The following is a 27,735-nucleotide window of genomic DNA, read 5'->3' on the forward strand; positions in this document are numbered from 1 at the left end:
GAAAAAAAAACTACAGGAATTTTAGATATCACCTCTTCTCTGGGGAAATAAAATTTCTTAGATTTTTCATCTGATGCACTCTGCAGCTGAATACTTCACAACTTTAAGAATAATGCCTCTCCAAAATCAAAGATGATTACTCCAGAAGACTGACTCCAAGCACCAAACTATTCCTCAGTTAAAGCCTAACAAATGCAAATCATCAAAATAAAGTGTAAAGCCACTGTGAAAATTAAAAGATAATAGTACCTTCCAGTGCTGTCCATAAACCAATATGTGTTTCTTGGCAATATCTATGCGGTTCCAGGCCAACGCCAAATCTAGCTGATCTGCAGCAGACATATTTGTACCTAGGAAACAAGCAAAAGACCCAGCGGTTTTCACACATTGGTGTTACCCTTTGCTTTGAAAAGGTGAGCCAATAGGATTATATGTCAGATGAAAACAGGTGATAATTTTAGATAGGTACCTTTCAAGAGTGCAGTCAGAATTGCCAAATCAATGTCCTGCTGATCTTCTGATTCTGCATCGAATATGGTTATCTGTTAGAATTGCAGAAGTATACTATTTGAGGTGAGGCAGAGAAGTCTGTAGTTATTTCTTCTTGGTAAGGGCTGTGGTAGATTAAATCATACATGTTTTCAACACAAACAACAGCAAAGGTCTAGCCATGATTTTCCTTTGTTTCAGACAGAAAATACAACATTTTGGTTTTTAATACAATGGCATCCCAGGCAAACTGGCATCAACTTACTGCATAAGAACATGAGTCTATTTCCTTTTGAGTGGCCTTTAAAGCTGAGAAACATAAAAATGCAACATGGTTGATGTCTACTCAGTGTTCCACTAGAAAACAGACATTCAAATAAAGTAAAACAAAAGAAAAGAAAAACACATTTGGTAGTTTCTATTTTAGCGATCGTTGCTACAATTGTCACTGTTCCCATAACAAATACTTGGTACTCCATCATGGCAGTCCAGTGCCAGTCCAGTGAAGATTTCAGTGTCTGCAAAAGGGGAAACAACCCCCATTTTTAAAATGCTGAAAAGGAAGACCCGGGGAACTACAAGCTGGTCAGCCTCACCTCTGTGCCTGTTAAGATCATAGAGCAGATCCTCCTGGAAACTATGCTAAGGCACATGGAAAATAAGGAGGTGACTGGTGACAGCCAGCATGGCTTCACTAAGGACAACTTGTACCTGACAAATCTGGTGGCCTTCTATGATGGGGTTACAGCGTTAGTGGATAAAGGAAGATCAACTGATGTCAGGGACCAGGAGTGTGCAAAGCATTCAATGCGGTCCCACACAACATCCTTGTCTCTAAAATGGAGAGACATTGGATTTGACAGGTGGACCACTTGGTCACACTCAGAGAGTTACAGGCAATGGGTGGTGGAGACCAGTGATGAGTGGCGTTCCTCAGGGGTTGGTATTGGGACTGGTGATGTTTAACATCTCTGTCAGCAATATGGAGTGGGATGGAGTGCACCCTCAGCAAGTTTGCAGGTTATGCCAAGCTGAGTGGTGTGTTTGATACTCTAGAGGGAAGGGGTGCCATCTGGAGGGACCATGACAGGGTTCAGAGGTGGGCCTGTGTGAATGTCATGAAGTTCAACACAGCCAAGTGTAAGGCCCTGCACCTGGACCTAGGCAATGCCAAATAGGGATATAGGCTGAGTAATGAATGGATTGAGAGCAGCCCTGAGGAGAAGGACTTGAGGGTACCAGTGAATGAAAAACTGGACATAAGCCGGCAACAGGTGCTTGCAGCCCAGAAAGCCAATTTGCATCCTGTGTCTGCATCAACTGTGGCAAGTAGGTTGAAGTAGGTGATTCTCACCCTCTACTCTGCTTCCTTGAGACCCTACTAGGAGTACTGTATTCAGCTCTGGGGCCCACAGCACAAGAAAAACATGGGCCTGCTTGAGTAGGTCCAGAGAAGGGACATGAAAATTGTTAGAGGGCTGGAACACCTCCCCTGTGAGGACAGGCTGAGAGAGCTGGCATTGTTCAACCTGAAGAAGAGAAGGCTCCAGAGAGACCTTATAGCAGCCTTCAAGTACATGAAGGACATCTTCAGGAAATATGGGGAGAGACTCTTTTTCAGGGAGTCCAGTGATAGGACAAGGATTAATAGTTTTAAACTGAAAATGGGTAGATTTAGATTAGATTGTTAGGAATAAATTCTTTACTGTGAGGGTGGTGAGGCACTGGAACAGGCTGCCCAGTTGTGGGTGCCTCAACACTGGAAGTGTTCAAGGCCAGGTTGGATGGGGCTTTGAGCAACTTGGTCCAGTGGAAGGTGTCCCTGCTCGTGGCATAGGGGTCGGAACTACATGATCTTCAAGGCTGCTTCCAATCCAAACCGTTCTATGATTCTTCTTGCAAATGAACCACTAAACATGCCGGCACCTTTCTAAAGAACATTTCAATACTCAGAGATAATTTCTGGCACCTGTTATGAGGAGAAGAATGGATAGTAGAAACATTTCTAAACTACAAATAAGACACTACTACAGGAAAAAAAAAAAAAAAAAAAAGTAGGAATTGCTTGACCTTTCCTGCAAAAGCAGATGTCTGGCCTTTTACTAAAAACAGAAAAAACTGTCATTTCATAAGCAACCACTGAGACTTTAGAAGTTAACAGGCTCTGTGGAGCTACGCAATATATAAATTAGTACAGACACCTTTTACTAGAGTTAATACCATTACTTCTACAACTGCTGTGCCCCCATACTAACCCACCAAAGAAACAGCAAGTAAACATAAGAGCAAACAAAGACACCCTAAACTCAGATCGTGAACCCCACTCACAGACTCTCTGCGCTCCATGCATTCCATCAAAATGTGAAACAGATGACTGGACTGTTTCTGTCCCAAGCTAAATGTGTTTTGAATCATCACTAAGACCTCCTTCTTCACCTGAGGGCGCAGGTCCCTGAAAAATAGATATACAAGCAAGAATATTTTACCAGCCCAAATGACACCTCAGCAAAAGATGAAACTTGTGCAAAGGAGAGACATATGAGAAATCTCTTCCATTTCTACTTCTCTGTTGACTTATTCCTGTCTTCTTTCAACAAAACAAAGCAAAGGTATCCCACAACATAAATTGTTATTCACACAGGCATTAGTTCTGATCATAGATACATACTATTGGAAATAGGACAAAGGAAAAAGTTAACAATTTTCAAAGGATCGTCTGTGAATATACAGCTAAAAACCACTAAAAGTTTAGCAATTTTTTTTTCTTTCAATAATCATACAGGGATAAAATTAATTTCCTCATTATTAGTTCATTAGGCTTCATACCTCTCCCATTCCTTCCACCTCTTTTATCTTTCTGTTAACCTTTCTGTCCATATTTTCATTTACTTTTGAAATGTTAGGACTTTTTTTCTAAAGATAAAAAAATACGGAATAAAAGGCAAGTGAAGAAAGAAGTTCTCAGTACAACATACTAGGGAAAAATACCACCCCCCTAAAATAATACTTGGAAAATATAATAAATAAACCATTAAGATATAAAGTTTATTAAATTGTTCATACTTTATTTTACTTGGAACAAACCCAGGTCACCTTTCTAAAATTGGACTTTTTATTTTAAAAGCCCTTTTGACTTTGAAAAACTTTCAAAATATTATTATTATCATTATCATTATCTCTACAAATATGTATATACTTATCTCCATTTTGGACATAAAAATTTCAGCAAGGTAGATTTAACAAAGTCTGCATCTGAGGCTGCACTGGAGGTGACATTAAGAGTTACAGCTACACAAGGATGACAGATCTGAATTACCACTGGGTAAACCAAAGCCAAAGCCAAGGAATCTTAGTCCTTCTCCTACCATAGGCTGAAGCTCCTACAGCAACTAACCCCAGCCCTAGTCTCAACAGCTTTGTGCGACCCAGATGCAAACCCACTTACAGAATACTGATGGCAGGAGAAAGCATTGAGTCAAAACCCAAGCAGGCACTCCGGGGTCACCCAGCAGTGTCCCTTGCCAAAGGTGCAAAACATTACAGTAACCCAAAACAGCTAGATGCAGTTTCTTTTTTCTCTTAAAAAAGCCTGAGTAAACTTGGCAGAATAATTCTTTTCAGCATTAGTTTGAGGCAGAGAAGGAAGAAACTCTGTTCTCACTTCACAGAAGTAAAAGCCAGCAAATTACTAGAAGCACTAGGAATTATCTCAGAGGATTTGAGACAGGTGTTTTCAGGTCCCTCCCAATATGACAGACCAAGCAGGAGGAGTATATGCCACTACTCACCCTGTATCACCCGTGTGTTTGTGGGTAAAAGCCAGGATATCTGCAGCTCTGCCAGTGCCCTCGTAGACCACCACGGGGACAGATGGGCTGGCCCTCACATACTCCCTCACCATTAGGATCACATTGGGGCCTCCTTCCACCACCAGCCCAACCACGGGTACACCTTGGCCCATTCCTGTTTCAAAACACACCTCACCAGTTACAAACAGGTCTCAATCACATTAAAAAAATCAGAACATCTGTTAAATAAATACTCATGAAGGAGTCTCATACATGGTTCAATCGAGACAAAACCAGGCATTCACCATTTCTAATTTGACTAACACTTTTTAAGACTTTCACAGAACTTCTGCAACCAGATCAAAAAGACCACGAAAACATCCTAATAACATTGTACATGACCCTAACATTGGAAAGAAGAAACATCCTTCAGAATACCTCTCTGTCCTTTTCAATAACTCTAACATAAGAACGTCAATGGTGTTTGAAATATTGCCAATATCCATTTATCTACACATATAGAAAAGTAATCAGGCACTTCTTTACAGAGTTTTTCAAGTTTTACAGCAGCAGGGTGGTTTTTTTAGCAATAAGAAATAAATTTCAAATAAGATGCAATAAAATGGAAAAAAAAAACCTAAAGACAAAACCAACCAAACAAAAAAAAACCTCCGACTTGCAAAAACTCATAGTAAGAAAATATATAAGAGCCTAAGTAATAAGTTCTAAGTAGGAACACACTAAAAATTGGGTAGTTATCTCAGTTTGTAAATACTATAATGTGAGCAGATAAAGGAAACAAGAATTCAGCATCATAACTCTGCTAATGTCTCTCTAACATAAGTCAAGATTTAAATCACTAAGTAAGTGTGAACTTCCACAAAAAATGTATACATTCTAGTTCATAAAAAGAAATACTTGTGTATGTAATAAATATTTCATTTATTATTTTTATACCATATCTTGGTTACTGTATAAGCAAACAATAGAAGTTATGCAATCTGACAAACATTGGCTGAAGGTATTCCTTTCTCCACCAGTCTTTTTTTCTGTACCTGAGGAGGTCACAGGCTTGCAATATAGAAGAGTGACAAGGATGTAAGTAAGGAACAGGGGAAGAAGGATTCAAATTCCACTAAATGTGACCATTTTTCCACCTAGCAAAATGCTGGGAAACTATTCAGTGCTCATGGAGAGACCATGCAAAACTGCAAAGTAAGCAAATGCTGAGTACCTACTAAATAATTTAGCGTTTAGACTAAATTTAGACAACTAAGAAACTAAAATGCAACTTAGCTCGAATGCATAACGCTTTATAAAAATATTGCCCTTTTCATTTTCCTGACACTCAAAGTTCAAGACACGTGCAATTAATAACTTTCAACCTCAGTGAAATCTATGGCAAATGAAGATGTACAACATGTAACAGGAAACATCAAGTACCTACAGAACTTAAAGGACAGGTTTTTCTTCCATAAAGCTGAACCACAGCATTACTCACTTGTGTGTATTTTTTGAAGTGATATGTACTTCTCCAAATTCCTCCTGAGCATCATTTCATTCCCATACTTGCCTACTGTCCCATCATCTGCCATTAGAAAATGAGAATGCATGCTGTTGAGGGTACTCAGCTTGCTGAGTGGATTACCAAGAGTCTGATACAAGCAAACTACCTAAGAAAACAAAAATAAAAAGATCTTCAAACAAACGAACAAAATACCTTGATTTACGTTGCCTTGCTTGTGTGTATTTCTTCATCATATTGTGATCTGCTGAAAGCTCCCATCATGCTTTTTGCTGGTCTATTCAAACATGGGTTTTCATTTTATTCTTAACAGCAACAAAACCTCAGGTAATACCACAGAGAGCATTTCTCATTAGGCCTGCAGTCCTTAGTCAGAATCACTGCTTGCCTCTTTTTGCAACAGTTGAGACACAATGGCATATTTTTCCTGGGTGTAGTCCCATTAAAACATGCCAGCATTCACTTATCAGGAATTATTTCACCTTACTAGTCAAGTGTTTTTAGACAGTTATATAGATTGTGCCCTCACACTGGCACTCACATAAAGTTCTGGTTTATGAATAAAAATCATGCATATTAATGGCCTATTTGTGTATACCTTTGAGCTGACTGCTCATCCTGAATCACACGAACATAGAAATACATCACTAGCCATCACAAGAGAATTGCCTAACTAATTACAACATTTCAAAAAGGAATTGCAATTTCCTGTAAGAAAATAAACATTTTTAAACTATTCATTGACACACAAAAAGCAAAATACAATGCCTCAACATGCCACAGAATTCTAATACTGAGCAAAGCCTAAGCCTCTGTTACTGAGAAAAATTATCAAGCCAGTGAAATGAAGGAAGCAGAAAATCAAGTACGCAGGAAAGCTCAAACTTCCCCTGAACGTGTAGGCTTTTATTATGAAAACGTGTCCAACTCACATCTTTCCCAATTAGATCCCTCTGGTTCTCAATGATACCCCATGGAGGAATCCCAACAGCACAGATCTTTCTCAGGTGTGGTGAGGCACAGCCTTTCAGCGCATCCCCAACATGCCTGGACACTCCTAAACAGACAGTTAAATCATCAGTTATTTCTACATTCAGAGACCTGATACAGGACACCAGTGAAAGGGTTTCCCATAATTTCATTTATTCTGTGGTCATGTTTTAACCAGAAACAAGCCATCCCATCCCACTTGGATATTTGATGTGCACTGTAGGAATTGTAAGGCTCAGATGTAATGCATCAATGCTTAAAACTCAACACATATTCGTAATTAATAACACCCATTATATATTGCTAATGGTGCTATCTACCTCCATAAAAACATTATTTTTACACAAATGCAACAGACAGTTCTTCAGTAAGGTCACCAGACTGCATAAAAGCTAAAGAAGTAAAACTCTTTCAGTTCTGTGGCCTACTGACCCCCTCAGTTTTTGAGAGTAGCCTACAAAAAGTTTCAGATACTATACTAACAGGCTAATTAGTTGATTATGATGATTCAATAATTTTAAATTATAAAACACAAGTTAAATTTAGATTTGAAAACCATTTAAAAACCACCAATCACAGTCCTCAGAACCTAAATATCTTAATGAATCAGACAAAATTGACTGCAAATAAGTTCTGGCTATCTACTACCAATGTTTCTTATTACATGCAGAATACTCTACTCCTTAATAAAATATATGTGTATATATATAAAAAATATTCAGAACACCTGACAACAGCAGAGGAACATGATGTCACTCTTGGAATTATGCATTGTTCCTTAAAAAGAAAAGGCCTTATTTTGTGCTAAAATATCACAAGTTATCAAATAATTTAATTATATATATGTATATGCTTTCGTGCAGAGAAAGAACACAGAGGAAGACTGAGACAAACAAAAATAATTATACTACCGCTGTTGATGCCTTCTGTAATTATCCACGCTCCTGTAGTCTCAGCAGCCTTCACCAACCCTTTGCTGAAAACCTGCTTGACCTTTGAGGGAAGCGTGAAATTTTGAATGCCTCCATGAACAGAGATCACTAGCTTTGGCAACTCCATCTGCCATTCCTTAACCATCAAGTGCAACAGCTGATCCAAATTGCTATCATAAGAGAGTCTGATATACTGGAAGAAATAATAATGGGTGAAATAAACATCCTCCAAGAGAATTAACTGCAACATCTTACAAAGTTCTCAGCATTAATGTCTAAAAGATTTTATGCAGAATTAGAACTTTTAAAATACTGCTAATATGATAGCACAAAAATACATCAGTGAGCAATAAAATCAGCAATTCAGATTATGCTTAATCGTGGTGAAATTCAAAGTAAAAATATCATACATACACTCTAACCTGACTTAAGATTCCACTGCTCTCTTAAGCCAAAGAATCTGATATCCACCCCAAACCACCATTTTTATTTATTTATTTATTTATTTTAATGCTGAAATTATAAAGAGAAGTCAGACATATAAAACCAGCATTTATTACCTTGGCATGGTATGTGTGATCTCCATCTTGAAAATTGATTGTACCAAATGCATCTGTTGGACTTGTCTTTGTGTGTTTTTGCACAGACCATTCTTCATCCTCATCTCCTTGAGGGGCAGTCTGACAAACAGGCCAGCTACAGTCTACTCCTGGGTGATCTCCAATCAGCCGTCCACAGCAACATCTCATATTAAAAATAAAGAAAATATTTTATAACAAACACACTTGCATGCAACTCTAGGATCTCCATCAGAATAGCCCAAATAGTTTTTCTACAAAGAAGGATATTGTAGCTTGCTGACACAAAATAGAATAAAAATTAACTCAGCTCAACAATGAAAAAATGACATTATATTAAATCATAAATATGTTATGTTGGATGCTGAACATGTTCTTTACCTGATGAACACTAATAACAGCTGGGGAGTTGGACTACATGGTCTTCAAAGGTCCCTTCCAACCCAAACCATGCTGCAAGTCTGTATGACTCTGTAATAGTCTGAATGTCCCATATAGCAATTCTGACCCAAGCAATGCAGCTCAGATTTACTGGTCTCATAAGTGAGATTACAGAGGAGCTTCTCAGGACACCAAGGTTTGCTATGGTTATTACCACAGCTTATTCTAGCTATGAAGGAAGATCTAGGAGTTACCATCATTAATCATGTGGAGAGGTGCAAACCTCAGCCTAGAGAGAACTCCAACGTGACCTTTTCAATAACTCTTGGATGCCAGTTAAGTGAATACATTGAAGTGCAATGTTAAGGAAAATTTAGCAGAAGCTCAGTTAGCATTAAAGGTTTGCAACTGGATGAATTACCCAGATTCCAAACTCAATCAGTATTACTGTCATACAGGCTTCAACAGGCTCCAGTCTCTTCTACAGGATTAACTTCAGTTTAATTTATAGTGACATCTGACAGTCCAGTTTTCCTTTAGGCATCTCAGAAGTTAATACACCCTGGGAAATAGAGATAAATTCTCCCCTTTTCGTCTTTAAGATACCAAACAGCCTCCGACGACCTGAACTCAATGACTGCCTCAGGACTCAGATGTTCTACTTGTAGATCTAGGGGCAGGTTAGATATAAACGACACCTGCAAAACCCTAAAGAGCTACATTCAGAGGATCTTCTGTGAGGATGAGTGAGAAATAACTGGTGAAAGAGAAATAGATTAAAAATAACAAACAAAACCAAATCTCAAAACAAACCTAAGCAAATTAAGGAAATAAACTGCTTTAGAAAGGCACTTTTGATACCCAGAAACCATGAAATTATGTTTGCACTCCAGTTTTTCAGCACTGGCAAATTCATTCAATTGATTCAATGCTCTGCAAAAGCAGACTGGAGAATGAGGCCTTACACACTCTTGAGGAAGTAATAATTCAATTAAAAATCTTATTCAGTGAAGAATTAAAGATTTTTCAAAGCCTATCACTGCAGAAATTATTTGAGCTGTATTGTGACATGTGTGATGATGGTTAGCTACAAGTCAGAAGGCAACAGGGACTACAAAAAATGCACATTTTTTTGTCAGCCTAATTCAATGTGCATTAGCTAACCTGGACCACCTACACCTTTTCCCTAGCTGAGACAATCAGTAGGATATCACAGAAATCCAGGGATTTGTAAGAAAGAAGCCAGGCATGTGCTCACAACCGAATCCGGGAAAAATGAAAAGGAAATGACCTAGCCAGGGGAGGGAAAAATCTCACAGAGGGGATTTTATTGACAAATTACTCTCATCAGAAGTATTGCTCAATCTGGCTGCTCTGCATGACTCCACAACCATTTGTACTTGTGACAGTGGCAGAAAAAAAGACACGGGGATTAGCAGAGGTGGCACAAGAGCTGCTGAAACAAACCACTGATTTGGGGACCTCATTTTGGTTAACCCAAAAGAAAAATGCATTGTAATTTTGCCTTCTCTTAGGCAAACCAAGACAAGCCCATGAACTAAAGCAAAAAACTTCCAAACTGGAACTTAGAGCACAAGACAAGTCACACACAGATTGGAGAATAAGCCTTAATCAAACACACTAAGTCACTTACAGCTATACAATTACATAACTATTTCAGAAGACTGTGAGGGATCAACACAGATGAAGATCACTGCTGACATCATCTTGTCAAAAAACATGTGGACTCAGAATCCATGGTTAGAGTTGCTATAGAGATAAATCTGAACTAAAAGTTTCAGAGCAATGTAGCTGCAAAGTAGATAGCAGAAGGCAAGCAGATTTGGATAAAATTGGCCCACAAAGAGCATGAGGCCAATGACTGACTATACCTGTTTAAGACTCTCCCTGCACATCTCAAAGGAAGAATCAGAAAAAAAAAGAGATAGTTTTGATTTTATTATTGGTCTTCAGAGGACAAATTTCTCTACAGCTGAGATACTAGACTCCCTCCTTCAGTTTTTTTCCGCTTGCTTCTTGGGGGAACTCCAGGGTAAGACACAGCAAATTTCAGGCAAAAATTGATGAAATATAAGAAAAAAACATAGATAACCTATTGTTCTTTGGTCCTGAAAATACCTTGTGGTCACTGTACTGCTCCTAGAGTGGTCTCACAATAACAAGACCCTTCTTCCAGGGGTCATTCTGACAGACAGAGAACCAGTAGAGTCCCAACTAAATACTACATTAAATTGCATTACTCACTTAAATGCCACATTACACCTTCTGATTCAGCCAATAGCAGTGCTTGGAAACACAGCACTGAAAAATAATCAGGCTCATCATCCACAGATTACACTTTCTAAAATCCGAATTAATTTCAGCCCATCATCAAGATATGAGCACAGAATTACTATCTGTCTCACACATTACTGTTCTGTACACACAACTGTACAGCAACAGCCCCTCATAGAGCAGCAAGTGCCAGAGCAACCTGTCTTTCCAAAGCTGAGATCCTACAGAAAGGAAATAACCATCTGACAAGACAAATTAGTGCAGTAACCTTGAAACTGAGAGGTCAAACAAACACTGAACTATTTCAGTAATTAACATCATTTGCATTACACACTTAACATTTACATGTAAATGCACCCAGAGGTGAGCTGCACTCAGAACAGCTCAGTTATGCTGAGCACGCAGCAGAGGAACTGTATGTAGACCTGACACACAGGTGTGCAGGGTACATGCAGCTGCCTTTACCTCAGAGACTACCATAGCAAGAGGTATCAACTCAAGAGGAATGTTATTTCCCAAGTTGCTCATGCTCTGCTCCAAGCTGGCATGCTTGCTCTCTCTAGCCATCTAGCAGGAGGGGACAAGGTGCTAAGGACTCCTGAGCTACCTGGGTGGTCAAAAGCCAAGACTAAGAGGCTCTCAGGAGAGCTAAGGAAACCAAAGCAGAACATCACATACAGCTGTTTGGATTTTTTTCTCTAAAGTTTTGTGCTGTGGCCATAGTGATGGGGCTCAAGGAAGACAGAACGTGCTGAAGGAGGTGGCTGATGTCCTTGTGCAGCTACTCTCAATCGGCTCTCAAAGGTCAAGGAGAGCAGGGAGGTCCCAAACAACTGAAGAAAGGCAAATGTCCTGTCAGTCCCACGTAAAGTCTGGGAGTGAGACCTCCTGGAGCCCATGTCTGCTAACAGCAAGAATAAGACAGCAATGTGGAGCTTTACCAAGGATAAATCATGCCTGACCTACCTGACTGCTTTCTGTGACAAAATCATGGGGACAAGAGGGAAGCAGTGGATGTGATCTATGTTCACTCCAGCGAGGCTTTTGGCACTGCCTCTCCCAAGATTCCTGCACCTGGGCTGGGACATTTTGTTTTGAGAGGGAGCATGCTTTGGTGGGTGAGGACCTGGTTGGGTGGTGGGCTCACACGATGCTGGTTATGGGCTAGATACTGCCTGGAGGCCAGTATCAAACTGTTGAGCATCTCCACCAGTGACCCACAGGAGGGGATGGAGGGCACGTGCAGCCCTGGGTGGGGCAGCTCTGGGGCATGGACCTGGGCACTGCTGGGCAGGGAGCTGAGCTGGGGCCACCTGTGTGCCCAGGCAGCAATGAGTGCAACTGGTGCATGTGATGGTGTGAGCAGGACATGGCCCAAGAGCCAAGGCAGGGCAGGGACTGTTCCCTCTGCTTGGTGTTTGTTAGATCCTGTCTGGGTTCTGCCTCCGGTTCTGCCCACAGAGAAGATATATCAGCAAACTGGAAGGACTTCAGTGGAGAGTGACCATCCCAGTGATGGACGGTGGGACTGGTGAGAAGAGGCTGTGGGACTGGGTATGGTTTCTGGGACTGCTGGAAGGAGGAATGGTTTCAGGAGCATCCAGAAGCACACCCAGCACCAATGGGAGGGGGTGGAGGAGATGCAGTTTGGCTCTTCACATGTGCACGGCAGGAGGGTAAAGCCAGAAGCACAGATGAAACATGGGATGCTCAGGCTGGAGATAAGGAGAAGCCTTTTCCCCAGGAGGACAACCCAGCAGCAGAGGCAGGGCCTGGGGAAGGTGGGCTCTCTCTGACCTTGAGGGTTTTACACCTACCCTGGCCAGCCTGGTCTGACCCCCCAGCTGAGCCTGCTCTGGGCTGGGACTGGAGACCTCACCAGGTCTCTACCAGCCTGAGTTACCTTATGATCCTACAAATATAACATATGCATTGATTCAAGGCATCTTTGCAATTACTTTACCTTCTTTGCCTTAAAGTGAAGGAGGGAGCAACATCAGCAACATGAAAGCAGACTCCTGGAGAAGTCACACTTTGAGCGACAAAGGGAAACCTGGAGGGTTGACACTGAGGTAAAAATAACTGCAGTAGCCAGATTACAAAATCTGGTGCCCTAGCAGGCAGCACTGCAGAGACCGTGTACAAAATATATTCCTAAAAGGCCAGATATAATGACAACATGTGAGAAGATCTTAGACGTGTAAGGATGCAAAAGTTCAGCACCACATTCGTGAATGTTCACGTAGTGAGACCAGTCCGGATGCTGCCTGGGACGTGTTTGTGAGCACTGCCCTGAAGAGCAGATGAAGGTTATTTCAACACACCAGGGAAGTATGGACAAAGGTGCCATTAAGTTACTCAAATTTGATTAGCAACTATTAAATGCAGTTGTTATGCTTAGTCTTAGCAAACAATCACATAACCCACTCATAAACTGTTTGCAAACCCTGGAAGCTCTCTGCAAGTAAGAAATCATTAACAGACCTCATTTGCCTACAATATTAGGTCAAATTATAGTAGGTATCAAGTACAATCACATCACATTTGGAATGTTACGGAAAATCACTGATCTCAGGAGGCACAAAATCTGCTTCATTAAAGATCCAATAAATACTAATTTGAAAATTATTTCACCCTTGTTAGGAACAGAAAAATTCTCCTAGAATAAAGCTCTGTGTACACCTTAAGACGTACTAGACAAGAACAGTTAACATTTGGGAAAACATACTTGCAAGAGAATGGCTAAAATGAACCTCAGCCACCCACACACATTCTGCATATATAGGCAGACAAACAAATAGGATTCACATGAATTTGAACAGCATGAAAATGCTCAGCAAAAAGTGAAAGAAACAACTGCAAGTTTACCAAAACAAAACAAAACCAAACAAAAGCACCTCACAAAGGTATGGATGTCTTTATTGAGAAAGGTGAAAGAAAAAAAAGGAAAAAGAGAAAAGAAAAAATAAAAGAGAAAAATTACAAAAGACAAAAAAAAAACAAAATAAAAAATAAAAAGGAGAAAAGAAAATATAAAAAAGAAAGAAAAGAGGAGAAAAGGAAAAAATAAAAAAGATAAAAAGAAAAATTAAAAAAAAGAAAAAAGAAAAACAAAAAAGAAAAAAGAAAAAAAGGAAAAAAGAAAAAGAGGGGAAAAAAAAAGAGGAAAAAGAAAAAAGATAAAAGAAAGAGGAAAAAGGAAAAAAGAAAAAATAACCCACCCTGTGGGCTGAACATTTCCAGTTTCTCTTCCTTGCTCTCCCACTGTAGCATTCACATTCATGCAGCTAAACTGTGTTTGAGTAGGAGGCTGATTTGGTGGAAAGCTGATCTTGCTTTGGTTTTCCACCCCACCCAGGTTAAATTTCATACCAACGAGCTTTCCAGACCAAATAACAACATGATCACCCTGCGGGGATGGGGGAAGCTAAAGACTGCAGAACTGCTGTGGTCTCAATTTAGTTGGGGTTAAGCCACCATATTTCTAAGCACAAGTTAACTTCAGTTTAGATACCCACCTGTGTATCTGCAGGTTAACAGGAAGCAATAAAATCCTCCCTGCATTTCTGCTTCCAGAACACCTGCAAAAATCTTTGAATCTCTGCTCTAAAGCAAAACAAACACATGACCATTCGCTCAGAGGGATTTGTCCCTTTCTGAGCAGATGCTGCACGCATAATTTGCCTTACTCACAGGGCCAACACCATTCTTTATTTCAGCCTTTTACAGTGATCTAATTTCAAGGAATAACTTATTTGACTTTTTGAAATTGAGACTCTTGTTTGACGTAAATCTTAGAAGCAAAATACAATGTGAAATAGAATGAAAAAACAAATAATCGCACTCATGCAGGTGACAGGACTAGTTAGCACTAGCTTGCTGCTCATTAGTTATCAGAAACTCATTGTTTGCTGTTGCTTCAGCCTTCAGAGGCCTTTAACACAAAAGAAATGTCAAGGAAAGATAAAATTTTTGTTCCAACAACTGATAATTTATTATCACAAACATACAGTATCAAAACCTGTTTAGGAACACCAGCTAACTAATACAAACCCACACATAAGTTAAAAGCACCAAAGGGAGGTAATTTTTGTTGCTTGCCTTCCCAAAAGTAGAAGGTCAGAATGCCCACTATGGAGATGAAAAATCTTCAGAAAACCTCTCATCAAGGATGTTTATATTACCATCTTTCTTTTCCCTTTGTTTATTTCTTCCTCTTTCCATAATTCTTACTGTTCTACATTTTTTTCATCTCAGTCTCCACAATATCAACCAGGATACACCTGGAACTGTCTCCCATTAAAGGCATATTTCTGCCTTTCCTTCCTCAGGAGAAGATTAAGACAAACCGATCTACATAAAGTATTTGCATAAAATTTTCTATTACAAATGAATTAGAGGTTATAATACACTTTATTTTACTCTGATTTATGCTAAACATTCTCCAGTACACCACCAGAAATTCTGCTTTGACAATATAAGAGGAAGTTTATTTTTGTTGTCATTACTTCCTTGACCAGGAATGTCTATCACTAACTTCAGGTCATTATAAAAATCAGATACATATTTATGCACTCCTACCTGATTAAATTCTGGCACACCTGGCATCCTGCAGGACACCTGTGATAAAAGATGGATAATTAGCACATGCTTGTATAAATGAAAACATCTTTAGTGGTATTCATAAAGTATCAGTTCACCTGTGAAAAAATTATCATCAATATCATTAAAGGCTGTGTTCTTCTGCACTCATCCTGGAAGATATACTGCGAAATTTCAGTTATTTGTTTGGCATTTTACATCTCGGACTGTATCTCAAATCTGCATCTCATAGATGATTTATCTGTCTTATCTACTCTACACTACCCATCCATCCACATCCTCAGAATGTGACTTCACTGAGTTTATTTAGGCAACACCATGCACTAGATACCCAATATGGAATGCCAAATTATGTCTCCTTTCTCAGGTCCTACAACACAGGTTGAGGATTTGATCTTTTCATTACTCTTTTCACACTACACCAGCCTGAGCAGAAAACTCAGGTGACTGCGATCAGTGGCAGGCATTATTCTGAGGAACACAGAAACTGGTGGCGCAGGATTAGGAATTCCCATGCAGCAGTATCTCCATGTAACTCAATCCCTCAATTGGATGCCATACCACAGTTCTGGTTATTGGACTGAGAGCAACATATCTGAGAAGCATAGGAAGGTCAGTTGTTGCCAATTTCTAATTCAAATGAACAGCCTAATTTAAAACATACTGATGACAGTATCTGTGAAAACCCACAAACACCAGCAATTACGAACTTGGGCATTGCACAACTGTAAAGAACTTCATCCAAACTACACACAACACATCTAAAGAATTCTTCTGATTCTTTCTAAATCTAACAGAAAGAAAGTGAAATTCATTGTTTTACCTGTGAGGATCTTTTGAACTGGGAATGATGTGTGCACATTCTCTTTTACTGAAGACCTCTTCAATCCAAGATTTGGAGGACTGAAAAAATATTTCAAACATAGTTGTATTCCTGAACTTAAGAACATAATGCCAAAAATTGCACTTGAATGTCTACATAGCTATATTCACATTACACGTAACTCACAATGATTCCCATCACTGTGTTACATGAAACCAGACACTATAAACTGAAGCTACAACCCTGAAGAGTCCTAGTCCCAAGCTTTACACAGATCCACAGAAAGAACAACATTAAAATTTATTCCCACCTCTTGCTAATCAACATGAAAATTACTTAGGGGATCTGTCAATCACAGAGGTACAACATGCACAATAGAGGAAGTGGTGAAAGTGAATCAGAACTGCTTAAAGGACTGCACCTCCCTTCTGCCAGAAGTCTAGCAAACGGCAATCTCACTTAAGCTGTAAATGTAAAAAAAAGGCATGATTTTCTTTTTATCTGAAAGAGACAGCTGATTCTTTATTTTATCATTTTTAACAGAGTTATGAATAGATTAATCCTGGTTATATGTTTGCTGAACGAGAACTACAGCAAAATGCAAAAGCAGGGACCCAAGACATAAAGAGTAATTACAGTTATACTGACCATTGCTATCTCATTTCTCATGTTCATCTCACCTTCTGTCTGTTGCCTACCTTATACACAGACAGCAAGCTCTCTAGGGCAGGATACCATAAGGTCCCAGTTTGTGACTGGGTATACAAGGCAAACAGTAATCAAATAATAAACATTGACTCATTATTCACTCCTCATGTTTAAAAATTACGGTTCCTCTGTAAAATGCCTACCCTGTAAAAATACTTATGGTGTCTCCATACTCGTTTGTAAAATGTAGCTTTCGTACAATGCCTTAGAAAAGAATTCAATTCATGAGAATGCTAATAATTCAACTTGTTAAGAGTACTGCTGGGAGCATTTTATCGATGGAATACAGCAATAATTCTCATGAAAGAAAATAGCTCTCTTTTATCTCTTGAATGGAATTATGATCCTTAATAAAGCAGTCCCATTTGAGGTTTTTTTACTTCAGTTTCACATCCCTAAATACCATTGTATAATCTCCCAGCTAGTCACACAGTTATGGAGGGCCGGGAGCTACCTGAACAAACTGTCAGCTTGTCTGCAGGTGGGGACCCGGCTTCCACCAAGACTAATGGGAGTCCTACCTTTGGTTTTAATGTACTCTGAAACAGGCCCCCACTGACAAAGATGAAAGAGATCATTAAAAAGCAGTTTGCTGGTATTGGTGTGCATGTGTATTCTTCTGGAAGCAACTAATTGAATTGTGTCTGGTTAAGCTTCAAATGAAGGAGTAGCAACGTGGAAGATCCTCAGGGCTGGAGAGAACACAGGCATGCAAGAAAATTAATTATCTTAGACCTACTGAATACAAAGTGCAAAAATTAAATCCAGAGAAAAAACCTTGGAAACAGTGAACAAATTTCCGTACCTGAGGGCAGGTACACGCTGCTCTCAGAAACCTTTCAGTAGTATTTTTGTTAGGAATCAGGATTGTTTCGTGCTTCCTAAACCACTTTATTCCAGTTGTTTGAGCTACCAATCAAAACAGGGAAATGTTTCTAATATTACAATGCCCTGGGACTCTGATTTTTCTGAAACCCATTACTATTTCTGGTAATTGGCTTTCAATCAAAACTAGGGAACAAAAAATCTTTTTATGTTATGGCTTGCTTTGGATAGGAATGAACTTTACTAAACTTTTCATTAACAGGAAAGGGTGTGACAGAATGTCGAAGACCTTGACAAGCCTTATAGCATTTGTTGAAGCGACATGCTCAGCCTTGTGAAAGAACAACATCCAACTGCTGTCACTTTAATTTTGTAAGAGCACTAGTAGTTCAAAGTAATTTTGAGCAAGTTGTTGGCATCGCACAGTCTCCAGTAGTTTCCCTCAAGCTACTTTACCTCCAGCACAACATATTCTGGAATGCAAGCATTATCTGGATATCTTTCCAGAGGTGAAGGCCAGCGTTAGAGATATACAGCCCAGTGTAACAGGGAAGCACTTCATCAGCCTGGGCACCAACAGCAAAACATCCTGCCAGCTGAGCAAGGCACTGGCACTCAGCTAATCTGTATGTGAATGCACTTGAAAAGGGGTTTCAGACAAGTTTTTTATCTCCAAAACTCAGTGTTCCTCTTCATAAGTACACGATACAAGATAAAACACAAATTAATAATTATAAAGGGGGGAGAGGTCATCTGGTAGACAACAGCTGTTTGGTGTGGTTAGTTCAATCCAAAACTTAACTTACAGTCCCCAGCAATGGCAATACACTGTGAGTTGAAGCTACACCATCTAATATGGGAGATGAAAAGGCTTCCTCTCTACTATTACTTTTTTGAACTTCTAAGCTGTCTCCTACAAATCATGCCTTGTTTTAAAAAAATTCTCTTCCTTTAGATTTTGGAAAGCAGTTGGGCATTAATACAAAAATATCAACACTTAAAATTCTGGATGTTTTGTGTGTCCTTTTTCAATTCGGTCCAAAAGAAACTGTGTTTTTCTGCAACTGAGGCAGTAAGGGCAGCAACCAACACACATCACAGCTATCACACCACTCAAGTAACAGTGGGTCTGGCTCAAGGTCCAACGAAGCCAATGGAAAAAAAAAACACCTACAGCTTCGTATCACATCACATGAATCTAACTGTGTCTCTATAGAGAACATTGACGAAGTTACCATCTACTTCAGATGAACAAGCTCACTATGAGACTTATTTGACCTTTGAATCTTGAAGCACCAATGATGCACCTCACCCAGTGGCACACAGACTCCCCTGGCACAAGACTCATCTCAGTTAACTCCACTTTGGGATTCTCAGTAAAGAGGACTGGAAACATTTCAAAATGCAATTGAGACAATACTGGGAGTTTTCACTCCTCCATGTAAAGAAACATAATACCTTCCCATACAGATATTCCCACATTACTCTTTCCTTTATTTACAGAAAGAGTTTGCAGGAGTTTTGCCTATGCCACGCTCTTTTACCTCCTTGTTTCCTGTAATTTCCACATTTAAAAAGCAGCACTTAAATAGCATATTATCTGTGCTAAGCTTGCTCTCTGAAATGTCTGTACACCAATGTGCGCAGCATGGGGAATAAGCAGGAGGAATTAGAAACCTGTGTTCGGTCAGGTGTTTATGATCTGGTGGCAATTACAGAGACATGGTGGGACAGCTCACATGACTGGAATGTGGTCTTGGATGGCTATGTCCTTCTCAGGAAAGACAGGCCAGCCAGACGTGGTGGTGGAGTTGCTCTCTATGTGAGAGAGCAGCTACAATGTATTGAGTACTGTCCAGTGGCAGATGAGAAGTAAGTTAAGAGTCTGTGGGTGAGAATTAAGGGGCAGGCTGGCAAGGGTGATACTATTGTGGGTGTCTATTACAGGCCACCGGATCAGGTTGAGGAAGTTGATGAAGCGTTCTAAAGGCAGCCGAGAGTGGCCTCACAGTCACAGGCCCTGGCTGTTGTGGAGGATTCTAACTTCTCTGATGTTTGCTGGAAGGACCATTCAGCCAGCCAGCCACAGTCCAGGAGATTCCTCCAGTGCACTGATGATGACTTTCTGATGCAAATGGTGGAGGAGCTGACTAGGAGAGGAGCGCTGCTGGACCACATCCTCACTAACAAGAAAGGTCTGGTTGAAGCAGTAAAGGTTGAGGGCTGCCTTGGTTGCAGCGACCATGAGATGGTGGAGTTCAGGATCTTGTGTGTCAGGAACAAAATACTGAGCAGAATTGCAACTCAGGACTTCAGCAGGGTGAACTTTGGCCTTTTCAAGCAATTGCTAGGGGAAATCCCATGGGCAAGGCTGCTTGAAGGTAAAGGGGCCCAAGATATTTGCTTAGTGTTCAGGGACTGCTTCTACCAAGCTCAAGATCAAAGCATCCTGACACGCAGGAAGTCAAGGAAGGGAGCCAGGAGGCCTGCGTGGTTAAACAGGGAACTGCTGGGCAAGTTCAAGTGAAAGAAGAGAGTTTATAGACCATGGAAGGAGGGACCGGCCACTTGGGAAGATTATAAGGCTGTTGCCAGAGGATGCAGGGAAGCAACTAGGAAAGCTAAGGCCTCCTTAGAATTAAACCTGTCGAGAGGGGTCAAGGACTTCTTCAAATACATGGCAGATAAAACTATCAACAGAGGCAATGTAGGCCCACCGATGAACGAGGTGGGTCCCCTGGTGACAGAAGATACAGAGAAGGCAGAGTTACTGAATGCCTTCTTTGTCTCTGTCTACTCTGCTGGAGGCTGTTCTAGGAACCCTGTACCCCTGAGGCCCCAGAGGAAGTCATGACAATGAAGGAGTTTGCCTTGGTTGATGAGGACTGGGTTAGGGAGCAATTAGGCAATCTGGACATCCATAAATCCATGGGTCTGGATGGGATGCACCTGTGGGTGCAGAGGGAGCTGGCTGAGGTCATTGCTGGACCACTCTCCATCATCTTTGGCAAGTCTTGGGAAACGGAAGAGGTGCCTGAGGGCTGGAGGAAAGCAAACGTCCCTCCAGTCTTCAAAAAGGGCAAGAAGGAGGACCTGGGTAACTATAGACCAGTAAGCCTCACCTCCATCCCTGGGAAAGTGATGGAACAACTTATCCTTGATGTCATCTCAAGGCATATCAAGGATATTAGTGATATATCAAGGTCATTAGGGGCAGTCAACATGCCTTCACCAAGGGGAAGTCATGCTTGACCTTCCTCATAGCCTTTTATGAGGACATAATGAGGTGGAGAGATTATGGCAGAGCAGTGGATGTGGTCTACCTTGACTTCAGTAAAGTCTGTGGGAGACACAGTCTCCCACAGCATCCTTACAGCTAAACTGAGGGAGTGCGATCCGGACGATCGGGTACTGAGGTGGACTGTGAACTGGCTGAAGGAAAGAAGCCAGAGAGTTGTGGTCAATGGGGCGGAGTCTAGTTGGAGGCCTGTATCTAGTGGAGTGCCTCAGGGGTCGGTACCAGGGCCGGTATTATTCAATATATTCATCAATGATTTGGATGAGGGAATAGAGTGCACTGTCAGCAAGTTTGCTGATGACACCAAGCTGGGAGGAGTGGCTGACACACCAGAAGGCTGTGCTGCCATCCAGTGGGACCTGGACAGGCTGGAGAGTTGGGCGGGGAAAAATTTAATTAAATACAAGGGCAAGTGCAGAGTCTTGCATCTGGGCAGCAACAACCCCAGGTTCCAGTATAAATTGGCGCATGACCTATTAGAGAGCAGTGTAGGGGAAAGGGACGTGAGGGTCTGGGTGGACAGCAGGATGACCATGAGCTAGAACTGTGCCCTTGTGGCCAGGAAGACCAATGGCATCCTGGGGTGTATTAGAAGAGCGGTGGTTAGCAGGCCAAGAGAGGTTCTCCTTCCCCTCTGCTCTGCCCTGGTGAGACCGCGTCTGGAATATTGTGTCCAGTTCTGGACCCCTCAGTTCAAGAAGGACAGGGAACTGCTGGAGAGAGTCCAGTGCAGAGCAATGAGGATGATTAAGGGAGTGGAGCATCTCCCTTATGAGGAAAGGCTGAGGGAGCTGGGGCTCTTTAGCTTGGAGAAGAGGAGACTGAGGGGTGACCTCATTAATGTTTATAAATATATAAAGGGTGAGTGCCACATGGATGGAGCCAGGCTCTTCCCAGTGACAACCAATGGTATGGCAAGGGGTAATGGGTTCAAACTGGAACACAAGAGGTTTCACTTAAATATGAGAAGAAACTTCTTCTCAGTGAGGGTGACACAACACTGGAACAGGCTGCCCAGGGTGGGTATAGAGTCTCCTATTCTGGAAACATTCAAAACCCACCTGGACACATTCCTGTGTAACCTCATCTAGGTGTTCCTGCTCCGGCAGGGGAATTGAACTAGATGATCTTTTGAGGTCCCTTCCAATCCCTAACATTTTGTGATTCTGTGATATGATCCTGATGAAGCCTGGAATTTCAACATTTATTTTCATCTCAAATGATAAACATGTGAATATAGCAAAAAACACTATTTGCAAAGTCCACCATTTTTTTCTTTGATTAAGTTCCTGTACTGATGGTAATACTTCAAAATATATATATTAAGATTCCAATCAACCATAGGAAAAAATAAAATACAAGACTAAATGACTGTATTTCATCTCATGAAGCACAGATTTCAAAAGTGAAACACTGCAAGATGCAACACAGTTACCATTATTCTTAATTTTGTATAGGGTGAAATCTTCACTTGGTATGTAACATTTACACCATAACAATAACATTAATTTGTTAACCTCAGGCTTTACCTAGGTTTCTAAACTAATTATGTAATCAGGAAAAGTGTTTTAAACCTTTATGCTTTTTACACTCATCCATGAGTTCAGGGCTGAGCAAGTAAAAATGAAAAGAGGAAACGTCTGTACTGCTGTTTTTTTTCTCTTTGTTCCTAGCTTTGTAAAATATCTCTGTAACACATATATTTCCCTTCATGAAACTCTGGCTAATATTTCAAAACTGTCATCATTTACTTAAATATCAACAACAAATTAAAATTTCTTCCATCACTACAGTGAGGTACATATACCTCAGAGAGCATCAACCAATATCCTTTCTACCACCAAACCCTGTAGTAGACAGCAATACACCCACATATTCCTTCTGACTGGCAAGCTTCTGTTCTGATATGTAGAAGAACTGAAGCCAAGTTTATATTGCTATTCTCCTTCCAGTTTCCTTTCCAGAAAGTCCTGAGACCTTTGTTTGGGAGTTCTGCCTTCTCATTTCTTGCCAGTCTGAGGATTAAGATTGCTGCTTATACTTCCCTGCCACAGAAGAGGCTTTGGAGATTTCTAGACTGATTTAGTCAATGGAGTGGCAATAGTCTGGCTCTGAAAATTAAGGCACATGAGTAGTTTTTAGAAATTGCTTTTAATCGCTTCTCCAATATCTTTAAAGTCTGAGATTCTTGCATAATATGGTATTAAAGGGACACTGTCAGGTCAAATTGGTTAAACATATGTAGCATTCAAAAAATAAGGTTTCCAGAATTAAAGAAAGAGATCAGAGCATAAAATCCAGAGAAACACCTGCACCACTCTTACTTATGGGGAGTGAGAGCAGACAAAACTTAAAACCTCAGCCTCGCACAGAGGTAATCTGCCTTCCGAAACCCAGGGGTTCCATCAGCAAGGCGAGGGACCGCGCACCTTTCCTGCTGGGACCACCAAGCAGGGATACAGTGCCAGTCTCAGAGGACCAGGAGACACAGCCCTGGGATCACCTGCCCCGATTTCATCACTCATCAAGCGCAAACGGGTGAATGCTTCAGTTTTTGCCGCTGCTTTCTTCTGCCGCAGGGACCGCCCCATCCCCTCGTAAAGGACTTGCCAGAGTCAAAGCCTTTAGATGCACTGCACCAATTAAACACTGATAAGTAGGGGCTAATGTGCATTTGTCGAGCTCCGGAATTAGCTTTACTAAACCAAGATCTGCAGGAAACATTCAGCCCCTTCAAGACTAGACAATAAGCACTGTTCATTGATTGAGTACCAACCTCAGGAAAACTAGGTTACACCGCCAATACTAAACAACAAATTTTTAGTGTCGTTAGCTGTAGTTAGGTCCCCTTTGGGGTGAAAGGCATGGATATACACATTTTGTAAATGAAACAGCACGCTGCTCCAGACAATTGCCAACAAAACAAAATGAAAAGGCACATATTTCTGTGTCAGAATAATCTTATCCATTATTGAAATAGAACCATTTATTGGATGAAACAGCAGCAGTTACCCTCAATGACACACTGTAGATCCAGGCAGGGGCATATAATGAGAAATCGTATAATGACTAGCCTGTTTCAAGTAACAGGTTAGTTCATTTAGGCAAAGTACAGTTGTGCTGGAAACTAGCCAGAACAATCAAGTTATAAGTCGCTTACCGAAACTGCAACAAATTTGCACTGCTAACAGAGAGCAACAATTTCTATCTTGTGTCTTAGCCAGAGCACTACTTCAAGAGCTGAAAAGTGCAGCCAAGCACCATACCTCAGCTCTGCACACAGTGTGTGTGTGGTAAATCCACCAACCAACCACTTTTCTACGTCACTTCTCAAGAATATGGGTTTTCCTGAAGACATGAACTAGTATAGCCAATACTATTGCCTTGCTGAGCAGGTTTAGCAGAATCTTAGCCAAAAAAAAAAAAAAAAAAGCATCAAATAACTCTCCAGTTAAAAAATTATTTGTTACCCTCAAAATTATTAGATCAGAGCAAGAGATCACCATGAGACTAGTAGAATTGCCTCAGGACTTGCTGATGGCCAGAACTAGAAACACCCAAAAGATCCAAAACTGATTTTCAGTGCCCGGAAAGGTGGTAGACACCATTTTCTGGTGGAAGCATACCTGTGAGAAGTAAGCGTAGTGCAGAGCGTGACCAACCCTTATTCAAATACACAATTATTACAGTCACTGCAAGCATCCAGCCTCTGTGTTCAGCAGTGTCCTAAAATATCTTAAGCGCTTTTAAAAATTAACTACACATAGAGCAAATCACTTGCAAGAACATTAAATACCTGAATTGCAGCCAGAGTTCTTGTAAGCTAACACTCAAGACTATTTCACAAGAGCTCAGCCTATAAGCACATGGGTATCTCTTGAACCCTTACCCCTGGAAACATATCCTGAGCTATAAAAGCCAAGGTGGACTTGCAGGTCTCACTATTTTATGCATAATAGTTCTTAAGTAAAACCAGGACTTCAGCAGTATTTCTGCATCCCACAGCAACTGGTAAATTACTGCCAGCATTAAAGAGATTTCCAACTTAGCAGGCTGTCTTGCATAAACTTTTCAGGGCAAGAACTTTCTGGCTCAGCATCCATCACATGCATGCTTTTGGTATGAAGTAATATAACAACTGATTGTAATAAAGAATACCACTGCAGATCCATGTAGGGTGGAAGTGCATTGTAAAACTCCAGGGTCATGTGCAATAAAATATGAACCCAATGTAAGGTTTTCAACAAACTTTGAGGTCTTGTAGAATTTCCTTGTGTTCAGGCTAACCTATTAGAGAACCTATTATTAGAGAACAACAGCCTGGTTTTGTAACACAGACATGCTGCAGTTCCCCTCGCCTCCATCACTACAGTACATCACCGTATCTGATAGTAACTAGCATCTTTTGCTTTTCCACTCTTTCTTACCCGCTCCTTTGCCCAAGTGTTCTGGACTCTCTACATCTGTGGGAATACTGCATTATAAGTAACTTGATTGGCAAGAAAAATTTCATCACTACATTTCAAAAAGACTTGCAAAGTATTGTGCAAGTAATTTCATTTGAATGCTTCCACTGTTGCTCACTGTGTCCACTAATAAGACAACTACCAGTTACTTCCAAACTGCCTTTGCAGGCAGACTGCACATTCCATAGCAGTGGAAAGTTTTGCTATTTTGCCCTTTTTAAGATAGCATACCATTTCAGATCACAGCAGAATTGCTGCGATTGTTTCCTAGTAATTAATTGAAACATATCCACTGTAAACACATTTTCAGATCTTCACAGATACACTGCCTGCACTAACAGAAGCAAAGTCACCTATGCTTGCAAAGTAAATGCAGACCCAAGTCAGAGAGGGATAATGGAAATTGTTAAAAATCTTTAGTCATACTGAGGAGATTTTAGATTATTTTCCGTAGTACAAATGGAGCGTATCAGCTTCTCAGAAAGATATAAATTCAGTTTTCAACCAACAGTGTGCTATGGCATTTTCTCTCACATGTAATCAAGTGCACTTAACAGCTAAGTATGTATGCCTAAGTGCTTTTCTGGATCAGGGCCTTACATTGAAGGCTCATAAAAATGTTTCTAATATTTTGATCACAAACTTAGCCAGTAAAAGAAAAACCCTTCACCTTTAATGGGCTTTCCAACATGTTGCTTCTGATCTCACAGCAGGCCACACAACTCAATTGGAAGAATATTTCTGAATGCAAATAGAGGTGGGGTCATGGCAGTAAAACACAGGAAAGACTGAATACAAAATTCTTCTCTTGTCAAAGCAGCCCCAGCTTGACCGCTGGAGCACAAACCTAAGCCAGCTGACAGAAAACAGCTCAGTCTGAAATACTAGGCCTTTAATTAATACATTAAAATTTATTTTCTAAGTTTATTAACTAATCAACTAAGCCTTTCTGCTATCCCTGAACATGTAACACTTTGGAAAAAGACACCAAACAGCACTGCCCCAAGGGCATGCCCAGCTCAGGGTGCAGGTGCTCATGGGGGGACCCCTGGTTTGCAAGTGGAGGGTCCAAGGAGACCCTCCTTGTCCCGCTGCACAGCCCATGACACTGGACTAGAGAGGGGAGGCCACACAGGCCCTCACCTTAACATTTCTGCCAACAGCCCAGGCTTTTGCAGATGAGCTAAATGCAAGAAATCTCCAATCACAATTTTCCTCAGCCCTATCCTTGAAAACAGGCCCTCAAAACATTGCTAAAAATCCTACATTGGCATTAGACATCTTCAAGTTACTTAAAAACAGGTTTCCTGGTCCATTCTCCAACTGGAAATGACAAAAAGTCTCTGTGACATGAAACATTGTTCGGCCTTCCACCTTCAACAGGCCACTCCAAAACCCACTGCTCCAGAAGCATAGCAATTGTTGACAAAGTTTGGATCTGGCAGTTTCATAACTGTGGCCCATACAGGCAACGAAAGAATCTGTGCTTTAAGCTAAAAGCTGACATCTTACATTGCCAGCATTACTAATAAAATACAATATAATACTGCATATCATCTCCTCTTACAAAGTAAATTCAATGACCAGCATAAAATGTGGATTATTGAACAAGCTAGTCATACATAAAGATACAGAATGATTCTTCTCAAGATTTTACCTCAAGGAAAACAGTCCAAACTGCGGAATAGATTATAAAATACACACAAAACTTGTGGCAAACAAGAGCTGGCACCAGTAATAGGGTGAGAAATGGCAAATTAATCCAAACTGTACTTGCAAATCATTATAAATCCTTAGATATAGGAACGGCTTTATTTTACTGTGTCTCTTTCAGAGACAAAAGTTGCAGGGTTTTCTGAATGAACACCCCTGCCTACCTGACTGACAATATTTTGGAAGTCAGTAGTACCATTCATATGCCAAAGAATATTAAGTATTTGGTCTTCTTTTATTAACTAACGCAATGTAATCAGAAAATTCCATAAAATCAAGGCAAGTTATGTGTCCCTTTTAAATAATCTTGTTGCCAATCATT

At 40.6% G+C, this 27,735-nt stretch overlaps 1 protein-coding gene across 1 annotated transcript in view; it reads right to left on the bottom strand.

The window, feature by feature from the left end:
- Positions 1–27,735, bottom strand: part of TRPM6 (transient receptor potential cation channel subfamily M member 6) — a 91,714-nt gene that overhangs the window by 56,816 nt on the left and 7,163 nt on the right. The window contains exons 2-11 of the mRNA XM_065046003.1: positions 16,404–16,483; positions 15,560–15,598; positions 8,285–8,468; positions 7,704–7,917; positions 6,735–6,859; positions 5,779–5,950; positions 4,278–4,452; positions 2,818–2,941; positions 470–542; positions 250–350 (exon numbers count right to left, since the gene is read on the bottom strand). Coding sequence (XP_064902075.1) covers positions 250–350; positions 470–542; positions 2,818–2,941; positions 4,278–4,452; positions 5,779–5,950; positions 6,735–6,859; positions 7,704–7,917; positions 8,285–8,468; positions 15,560–15,598; positions 16,404–16,483 — 1,287 coding nt within the window. The remainder of the gene's footprint in view (positions 1–249; positions 351–469; positions 543–2,817; positions 2,942–4,277; positions 4,453–5,778; positions 5,951–6,734; positions 6,860–7,703; positions 7,918–8,284; positions 8,469–15,559; positions 15,599–16,403; positions 16,484–27,735) is intronic.

Source organism: Columba livia, chromosome Z, assembly GCF_036013475.1.
Source record: "Columba livia isolate bColLiv1 breed racing homer chromosome Z, bColLiv1.pat.W.v2, whole genome shotgun sequence".
Classification (NCBI taxonomy): domain Eukaryota; kingdom Metazoa; phylum Chordata; class Aves; order Columbiformes; family Columbidae; genus Columba; species Columba livia.